This window comes from Balaenoptera ricei, chromosome X (genome assembly GCF_028023285.1).
Source record: "Balaenoptera ricei isolate mBalRic1 chromosome X, mBalRic1.hap2, whole genome shotgun sequence".
Taxonomy (NCBI): Eukaryota; Metazoa; Chordata; class Mammalia; order Artiodactyla; family Balaenopteridae; genus Balaenoptera; species Balaenoptera ricei.
The window spans coordinates 34,765,081-34,775,183 of record NC_082660.1 but is presented as its reverse complement, the minus strand read 5'-3'; the positions used below and the strand labels follow the sequence as shown (position 1 = coordinate 34,775,183).

The window sequence follows — 10,103 nt, the reverse complement described above, 5'->3', positions numbered from 1 at the left end:
GTTATAATACAATGTACTCTCACCTATACCAGGATTGAAAATTTTAAGCACAGTTTTCTGGACTGGCCAATACACCCCCCATAAAATAGTTTTCAGGCTGAATTAGGAGAAAAAGCCTTCACTATGTTTAGGTTGGAAGGAAGCATGACCTAAATTTTGATTTCAAATACTCACGGTTTTGGGTGATGGTTTTACTGGGGACAGTTAGAATTGAACTATGTAGACATGTTTTTTGAAGCCAAGTTTTACCTTTAAGGCTTTCGTATTGCAGCTTGAGAGGCTCCAAGCAGCAGTTGGGTACTTTGGGTCATTCACACAAGGATTAAGAGTCATATATAAACCAAAAAACCCTTTATAAGAAATCAGAATCTGTTTTAAAAATTAATTATATGAACTAAACATATATAGAAAGAAATTGAAGCTTGAATATATTTAAGAAGCAAAAATTAAAGACATACCTATAACTGCCCTTTTTCCTTAGTTGTTTACAATCACAGCACATCAAAGTGTGACATGTTTAAGAGAAAGGTAATTCAGTTCTAAGGCTTTGTCATCTTATCACTTTTAAAAATACAAGATCCGGGGCTTCCCTGGTGGCGCAGTGGTTGAGAATCTGCCTGCCAATGCAGGGCACACGGGTTCGAGCCCTGGTCTGGGAAGATCCCACATGCCGCGGAGCACCTGGGCCCGTGAGCCACAACTACTGAGCCTGTGCGTCTGGAGCCTGTGCTCCGCAACAAGAGAGGCCGCAATAGTGAGAGGCCTGCGCACCGCGATGAGGAGTGGCCCCCGCTTGCCACAACTAGAGAAAGCCCTCGCACAGAAACGAAGACCCAACACAGCCAAAAATAAATAAATAAATAAATTAAAAAAAAAAAAAAAAAAATACAAGATCCGAGTAGATGAAAGGAAAATAGAGGGGGTCGTTAAAGAGCTGAGTCATAGAGTGGAATAGAGGACAAGCGGAAGAGGCAAGAAGGCGCACACAGACTGGGTGTGAAGAGAGTTGGGAATACTGGTTGTGGGAGATGGTCTCTGATTTGCTTATCGGATCTACTCGCCATCCTTCTTAACCCTGCTCCGTGATTCCAGGAGGCTGACCTTTGTCAGCTTCATCGACCAGTCTCTCTGTGTCTTCAGGTTGGGTTTGGCTAATGTGAAGTACTGACAAGAGATGAGAAGTCAGGAGGAAAGAAGGTAAGGGTATTTATTTCCATGACCTGCCCCCTTCCAAACTTTAGGTTGGCAGTGGATGCCATTCTCTAAGGTTACGTCTCGTTGGGGGGACTCCTACTACAACTCTGAGACCTTCTGGGTTGCAGGAACGACCATCTCTCTGTGCCCCTTCAAACCTAGTAGTTGTAATACTGGCTTCTCACAGTTGCTAGCCTCAGGGTACTTCATCATCTCCTGGCTTCCCTTCATTCTTTACACACTTTAGTCTCTTCATTAAATGCTATCCCATCACTCTTTTAAAGTGTGCCATCAGTTTTTAGCTAGAACTGACTGATACATTGGTCGTGGGGAATAGGAGAAACTTTAAGGTAGTGTTAGGGAGGTGGGATAAACTGCTGTGGAGAGAGATAGGAAGAGAAGGGTTTCAAAGCTTTTTATGGCATTCTATGAATGTAACATGACTTCTTTATGTGAATGACTCTAATATAGTCTTAAATTGCCTCTTAATTATTGACATTTGGTTGGGTTTCTGTTTCTTTGCATGCACAACCAGGATTGAACAGGGCTGAGAGATGTCTGGGATTTACGTGACTAGATAATACTACTAGGATCTGTCTAGATTCATTACATCATATGAAGACATTTCTCCCATGGAATCAGGAACATCCCAACCCAGTGCACATGCTAAGTTTTTATTGAAATTCAGTGAACTGCTGTGGTGTGAAGTTAATTTTTATTGTCAAATTGGACAATATTGTTTGACTTTTTAATATTTCCTTTTATGATGGAACAGAAATTGGGGAAAGCCCAATAATTCCTTCAGCAACTAGTGATTCAGTTCAGATTGTTATATATAGATTCAGGTTGTTATATTTAAGCATGAATAACTCTAAAAGTGGACATGAGGCAGGTGACTGTTGTTTGTCCGTCACTGTAACACTTTACATAGCTGAGAATTCAGATCTCAATTAGGATTTTCAGTCTCATTGGAATCCACTACTTGCCCACGACAAATAGGACAGGCAGGGTTCTCAGAGAGCCAGCGATCAATGCAGTAAATGTGATATTCATGGGAGCAAGGTAGGATGCGAAGCTTGCTGTTTTCGGTGTACTCTGTCATGCAAATGCTGCAAGCTTTTAATGCATCATTTTCATCAAAAGATCTTACAGCCAAGTTGTCAATCTGTGCTTTGCTGAGTCCTGTAGGTTGGTCTAGATCATCTTCATCTAAGTGGAAAATCTGTTCCAGATTAAGGAAGAACAAAGGGTCACTTTCATCAGATATTACTGGGCTCATTTGTCTACCCCCTTGCCTGGTCTCTGATGGTAAGTCTGATGATGAGTTAGTTTCTTCAGTGCCTTCAAATATCAGTGAGCCAATTTCTGAATTTTCATCTCTTGAGCTGGCATTGGAAATAGGACGAGAACTGGAACTAGACATACAATTGGGGCTTGAATGACAAATCAGTGTGGAACTTGAATGGGGATTATAGCTAGGATTTGAATCGGAACCAAATCTACTACTACTACTACCATTAGGACCATCGCTGTCATCTGGTGACTCTGGCCATTCCATGCTTTGACTTGGAGGTGAGACACTATGCTCTAAATTACTGTCACTGTCCATAAGGTTACTTGAGTTACTAAATTCTGTCATTGTCTGCCTTAACATGCTCTGAATTGGAACAGATGTTGTATCATCTAAGCTAGTATTTAAAATTCTACAAACGGGACTTCTGATGGTAATGACATAAGCTCTCACATCTGCCTGCTCAGAATGTGAATACATATGCCTCAGTCCTCGTTCACTTTCAGAACTGACGGTGTTGTTTGGTGTCTCAGATGTTAACTGAGTTCTACTAGCTGTGCTGTCTCTCTGAGAATATGCTCCAGAATGAACTTGTCCTACTTCAAGATTGAAGGGTATGGTCAGATATACTTCCCTCATTCCCCAAGATTCATCACTGCTGGTTGTATCTGGAGAATCTTCTCCATGAACGGCATTCCTTGTTCTAGAAGTTTCAATAAGACCACTGTTTTGCAATTCAAATCCAGTCATTTGCTGTCTCAATATTTCTTGGTGCTCAGTTCTAGAAAATCTCACATTCTCACTTACCAGAGGCTGCTCAGAAGTCTGAGATGGTATACTATGATTAAGTCTTTGTACACTTTCCCTAAGTGAACGTGGAGGCGACCAACTTTCAATTCTTGCTCTGGTTCTCGGATACTCTGGGCTCCTACTTCTTGCTCTTCTCTGACTTCTGGTAGGTGAGAATTCCACTAATGTTTCAGTTGTATCTTGTTCAGACATAGATGGTCTTGTAAATATTGATTCAGATTGTGGATTTTCCACTTGCCTTTGGCTGTCTTCCATATTTTCTCTTCTGGGAAGTCTTGCAGATGCTACATATTCATTCTCTGGATTTGGACTCCCATGATCGAGGTGAAAATTTCTTTCTAAAGTGAATCTGAACTGGTCACTTGTAGGATTAATTTGGCCCTCTTCTCTCCCAGATTGGTTTTCTCTCTGTCCACTTGTCATATTTTCAGTTTGTCCAAAACAGGTAAGCCCGTCTATTATAGAGTCGCCACTAGACACATCATCTGGAGCGTCTCCTCCATCTGTTAACAAAAAAAAACGGGGAGGGGACATGAAAGAACTACCAAAATTAGAACCATCCTAAAATAGCACTCTGAAACTTTGTTTCAAAAACAAACAAAAAATGAGAACTTAAATACTCAGATGTTTTAAACTGATTTCACATTTATAGGGTTAATATTTTATAAACGACACTGTCTAGATTTATAAGTAAAGGTAGAAAAGTTTCAATTCCATCTGAAAAAGAGTGAGCTAATCCTAGATAAACTTAGAGAATTTTTTAAAAAGGGAATCGGGAGGAAGTCTGTTTTGCAATATTTCATCATATACACAGCCCTGTGTACCAGCCCTGTGTAGGAGGAATACCAGCCCTGTGTAGGAGGAATGTCAAGAGACTTTTTTTTCAGTCCACTGTCAAAACACTAATGCAATTCAACAAGGTAAACACCAGTTAAGGTACAATGCTAGTATTTTAGTTCAATTGACATTATCGTCTAATTTTCATTAGTCTCCAACATTACTATTTCTAGGCTCTTCACTTATGTGCTTTTGATAATAGATAAGCTGTTTTAAAATATAAGATTATTGCGCAAACATAAACAAGTTTTATAGGTTTAAAAGTATTTGAATTTTGAATACTTCTTAATGTTACCAAGATTTTTCATTGACATTAAATTGAAGGTCAGATCAAATGAATAGACTGAACCCAGCATGGTACATATGAGACCATATTCAAGAACCAAAGTATTACAGTCTCCTCTTCATTAGACAGTAACATCCTCTACTTCACACTGGGAGAGAAGGCACCAGACCTGAGGTTTGAGCACGGCTTCTCAGCCTCAGCACTGTTGACATTTCGGTGCTGGACAGTTCTTTGTTTGGGGAGCTGTCCTGTGCATTGTGGGATATTTGGCAGCACCCCTGGCCTGTGCCCACTAGATGCTAGGGACACCCATGCCTCCCCTGCGACAACCAAAAATATCTCTAGCCATCGTCAAATGTCCCCAGGTGTTGGAGAGAGCAAAATTGTCCCCGGTTGAGAACCACTTGATTAGAATATGAAATATTTCTGTTTGCTTTTTTTACATGTCTATGTAGAAAAAATAATTCAGGAAGCAGGAGGGACTTTCAATCGAGGTAGAAAACCAAGAAAAGTACAAATAGGCCACTTCACACTGTTTCCCAATTAAAACAACCCAAATGTGAATCAGGAAACCAAACAAACATACCTTGACGTTCTCACCAAAAATCAAGTAAATGCCAGTTCTTTTTATGAGAAGTTACTCACCAAATTAATTTATGTCACTTCTGTATAATTAGCTACTATGTACTATGATGAAGTTACTATTTACTATGATGAAGTTCCTTGTTCATCCCATCCTATTCCCTCCAAAAGCAAAGTATACCTGTATTTTCATCTGAGTCTTGTGGTGGGTTTTCTTTAAGTAGCTGCAGTCTTCTCAGCAACTCTTCTTCTGTACTTTCACCTGGAGTGCCTAGAAGATTGTTGTCTCTCATAAGTTTGTAATCTTCTTCACTCAGACTGTTGACAAGCCTGAAGAAATCTTCTTCCCGAACCAGTCGGTCCGTTTGACTTATGCGCTGGGCCGGAACTCCATCTCCTTCATCGTCGGAATCCGAGTTTTCCATCTTAGTAAACAAGTAGAAAATGATCTGAAATTCACGACATAGTGTTGAAATTCACCAGCGGCCGTTTAGTGTTCTTCGCTTTCTACCTCCTGCCAGAGTGTCCGGTGCCGGTTCCGGTTCCGACTCGGTCGGATGACCGTCCGCACAGGTTCCTCCCTTCTCCCGTCCCCGACTCAGTTCTGTAGCCGCCTGGTGACGCAACAGGTGGGAGCCGCCTCTGTCCCAGAACTTGCTAGACGTTGCCTAGGTATCCATTATCTTCCCCGCTGTTACCGGGTAGGGACTGGATTCAGGTTAGGTTTCATTTCATTGAAAACCAGCCAGTATTACTGAGGGTTTCTGGTGTACCAAGCACCGTCCTTCACCTCGTTTCACCCACACGAGCCTATTCTCAGGTTTTCAGGAGGCGTCTTCAGGCTCTGATATGCTCTATTTATTCGTTACCTTACATGTGACTGCCTTCTTCAAAATGCCATGCCAAAGTCAGCCTAGTTAAATGCAGCAGTTCTCATTTTCAGGTGCCCAGGGACCCCTCCGCCTTTTCTCCTCATGAATTTCTCCAATCATAGACTCTCACTAAGAAAGCCCACAATTTGTGATAATTTACCAGGGCCCTAGCTGAGTCTCTTTAGAGTGTCCTCTCCCTTTTAACTGTTAATGGCTTCGTCTTGCATTATACGGCCCTTCAATCTTGTTTCAAACAAACCAACAGGAAACACCAAAACTCTGGCAGGCTTTTCTGCTCAGCCAGGGAATTCCTTCTCCACAAAAGCATCAGGTTCATTTTTGTCCTCCTTTCTCATAAATATTATAAATCTTACTTAAAGAAAACTAGCCAGAACATCACAGGAACTTTTAAGACAGATACATAATAGTTACTTTGTCTGCCACAAGGAGTACTGACTTTGCTGATTTTGTTGCATGTATATAACCTGGAAGGCTTGGTGAAAATAAAATAATGCTCATTTGCAGTGCTATCTGAAGGAGACCTCTAAGAGCTTCTGGACTCATTAATATTACCAGCCCCACTTAACACTTGTTTAGGAGCTCTTTGTTCAACTTATTCATGTAAAGACAAGATTTGGCTGCTGAATTTGAGACTTTATTCAATTTGACTTATTTAATCATTAATCCATCCAACATAAACTGGGTCAGTTATTGCCTCAGCGGCTAGAGATATGTCAATTGTTGAAGCAGTTTGTACTCCCAAGTAATTCACACACCAGGTGAGGGAAACGCCACATGGAAACTATCAAAGTACAGTATATTTTATCATAGATTTATATATGCAGTATTGTGTACGTACAGAGAACTGTGTAGCAATTATTTAATGGGAGTTGGGAAATGTTTCACAGAGGTATTATATATAAATCTGAATCTTTAAATATAATTATACTTTCTATAGATGGAAAGTGGCAGTTATGTGTTGCTAGAGAAAGACTATGTCAGATGGAAGAAGTAGACTTGAAAGACCTTGGCTTGTTTGGGCAACTGTGGCCACAGTTTGGGGGTTGGGTGGAAATGTGGAGTTAATCTCAGAAAGAATACTTGACAAAAACGATAAGTTGAGTTTTGATTTTTTTCATGTAAGAAATAGGACACTGATTAAGATGTTTTGGTATTTTTTTGAGAACAAGCAGTAGATTTTATTTGTGTCTGCTTAGCGTCCCCTTAACATACTTATGCTAATAGCATCCTGATTTTCATGGGGGAAAAACCCATTCTACAGTCTTAGTCCACTTGGTTTAGGTTTAGCTGAATTCACTGCCATGGCTAGAGGAGAGGACACATGATGCAGCCATGTCCAATCAGTATACCTCAAATCGGTTACGGTAATTGGTTTAAGCATGGGCATGTGACCGAAAGTACATTTAAGAGTTAAATCTGAGATGTTGCGAGAAATCATTTTCCACTGCGGTTGCTAAGCTGGTAGGATATAAACCTGAAGATGCTTGTGGCTATGTCATGTCCCAAGAATGAGGAACATTGACATAAAGAGACAGAGGAAAACCATAATGGAGAAAGAGCAAGATACCTGAGGAAAAATTTGGGAAATACCTGAAGCTAGATGTGCCTTAAGATTTTTAGATCTGTAAAACAACGTATTTCATTTTTAAAATGTAAGCCTGTGAAAGATTCCTGCCACTTATCATTGGAAGGCTCCTAAGAGTTGTAACGGGAGAGCCATATGATTGGTGATGTAATCAGACGTCAAAAAGTAATTTGATACAGGGCAGGGGGTCAGGGAATGAGTGAAATATGTGTGGGAGATTAAGTGGTACAAACCTCCAATTACAAAATAAAGGAGTCAAGGGAATGAAATGTACACTGTGGAGAATATAGTCAATAGTAATGTAATATCTTTGTATGGTGACAGATGGTAACTAGACTTGTGATCATCTTATAATGTACAGAAATATCTAATCACTATGTTGTGCACCAGTGACTAACATAGTGTTGTAGGCCAAGTATACGTCAAAAGACAAACAAACAAACTAAGAGAAAAAGAGATCAGATTTGTGGTTACCAGAGGTGGGTGGGGACGTTGGATGAAGGTGGTCAAAAGGTACAAACTTCTAGTTACAAGATGAATAAGTATAGGGATGTAATGTATAACATGATTAATATAATTAAGACTGCTGTATGTTGCATATGAAAGTTGTTAAGAGTAAATCCTAAGAGTTCTCATTACAAGGAAAAAATATTTTTTTCTTTTTCTTTTATTTTGTATCTATACGAGGTCGTGGATGTGTGCTAAACTTATTGTGGTCATCATTTCATGATGTATGTAAGTGTAGGGGAACAGAACTTGCCACTGCAAAATGTTCCTTTGGTATGCAGATGATTTCAAGCTGAAAAAAAATCTAGGCCCAAAAGTCTCAGGAAGAAACTTTGACCTTGCTCCTAACCGCCTAAAAAAGTTTAGATAGAGGGCCAGTCATTCCCCACTAGAGCTATCACCAGAGATATCTGCAAAGACTACGGGCTGGTAGTGGTAGGAGAAACTCAGCAGGGCCTAGAGATCAGAGTCCACTCTGTGTCCCTCGTCTCTCTACACGGCCCATCTACCAAACATTTGCTTTTCCATCTTCATGTAAATCACCTTGCTCCCATTTGAAGTCTCAAACAGTACCCACAGCATCCTCTTTTGTTTTTAGCCGAAGGTGATATTTCAGGTGAGGGTTTCAGCCATACTGGTCATTCAGTTTTTCCTGGGTCTCTCCCATATGTACATGTTATTAAACTTTGTTTGATTTTCTCCTGTTAATCTGTCTCATGTTAATTTAATTCTTAGACCAGCCAGAAAAATCTAGAAGGGTAAAGGAAAATTTCTTATTGCCCAACATAAGTCAAATCATTATGCTGTACGGTAAGTCCCCTACAAAGGAACGAATTCCATTCCGAGAGCGCGTTCATAAGTCCAATTTGTTCGTTAAGTCCAACAAAGTTAGCCTAGGTACCCAATGAACACAATCGGCTATATAGTACTGTACTGTAATAGGTTTATAATACTTTTCACACAAATAATACATGAAAAACAAACAAAAAAATAAAACATTTTTAATCTTACAGTGCAGTACCTTGAAAAGTACAGTAGTACAGTGCAACAGTTGGCATACAGGGGCTGGCATTGACTGAACGGGCAAGAAGAGTTACTGACGGGAGGAGGGAGAGGAGGTGGGAGATGGTGGAGCTGAGGGATCGCCAGCAATAGGAGACGGAGGGCAAGCTGCAATTTCACTCGCGCCTGACGTTGATGGCACAGGTTTGGTTCCTTGCTGGTTTCAATTCTGTCTCCCCTTTTGAAAAAACAATCCAGTGATGTCTGCGTAGTAGCTCTTCTTTTCTTGCCATAGATGATGACACGGTAGTACTGGATTGCATTCTGAATGGCTGCTGCAACCTTTGTGTACTGTTCTATGTTTGGATCCTATGCCTCAAAAACTAACCGTGCCTCCTCAAATAAAGAAAATCCCCTTGCCATTTCCTGCATCGTGAATCTCTTTGGTTCTTTAGTTACTTCTTCTTCCTCTTGTCTCTCTTCATCGTTTCTCTGGGCTGCCAATTCCATCTTTTCGCCTCGCTCCACTCTCTCAATTATTTTCAGTTTTGTTTCCATCGTTATCACTGCTTCTTAGCAGTACCAGCTACATCATCGCTGCTTTTATGCTTGCTTCCGGACATCCTGGGCTTGAAATAAAGATACTGTACTACTGTATTCTATACAGTACTGTAAAGCACACAAAAGCACAACCACTTGTAGAGGATGCACACACATGACAGTGTACACCAGACATGTGAACTAACTTACGTGATTGGACATGTGACCACACGTTCGCATATTTGACCTTTCACAACTTGAAGGTTCGTGTGTAGGGGACTTACTGTATGCCTTAAACTTCGACAGTGCTAAATGTCAAGTATATCTCCATAAAACTGTAAGGGAAAAAAACAAGTGATTTACAATAAAGTTGCCATGTAAAACTTCCTTGCTTTTGTCCATTCTATAAAGTTAACATGTTTATACAATTTAAGTTTAATTGGATTTAGTTTTTATGAAAAAATAAGCAAACAGAATTTTTCTGTCATTTATTTGTTTAATAAGTATTTATTAGGCTTTGAAATTCTGTAAAGTTGAAGGAAATGAACATTTTCATTTGATTATGAATGAAATGTG

At 40.1% G+C, this 10,103-nt stretch overlaps 1 protein-coding gene across 1 annotated transcript; it reads right to left on the bottom strand.

Annotated features, from left to right (window-relative positions):
- Nucleotides 1-2,140: 2,140 nt before the first annotated feature.
- LOC132357051 (E3 ubiquitin-protein ligase RLIM-like) lies at nucleotides 2,141-5,425 on the bottom strand. Its single transcript, XM_059910369.1, has 3 exons — nucleotides 5,182-5,425; nucleotides 2,668-3,798; nucleotides 2,141-2,583 (listed from the first exon to the last, which is right to left on the bottom strand). Exons 1-3 carry the CDS (start codon nucleotides 5,423-5,425, stop codon nucleotides 2,141-2,143), a joined length of 1,818 nt encoding a protein of 605 aa, XP_059766352.1.
- Between the last annotated feature and the right edge of the window lie 4,678 nt (nucleotides 5,426-10,103).

Coding starts and splice junctions, on each gene's coding strand:
- LOC132357051 (XM_059910369.1), bottom strand. CDS start 5,425: ATGGAAAACTCGGATTCCGACGATGAAGGAGATGGAGTTCCGGCCCAG. Junction 3,799..5,181: donor AGACTCAGATGAAAATACAG/GTATACTTTGCT, acceptor TTTTGTTAACAG/ATGGAGGAGACGCTCCAGAT. Junction 2,584..2,667: donor TTCCGATTCAAATCCTAGCT/ATAATCCCCATT, acceptor CTATTTCCAATG/CCAGCTCAAGAGATGAAAAT.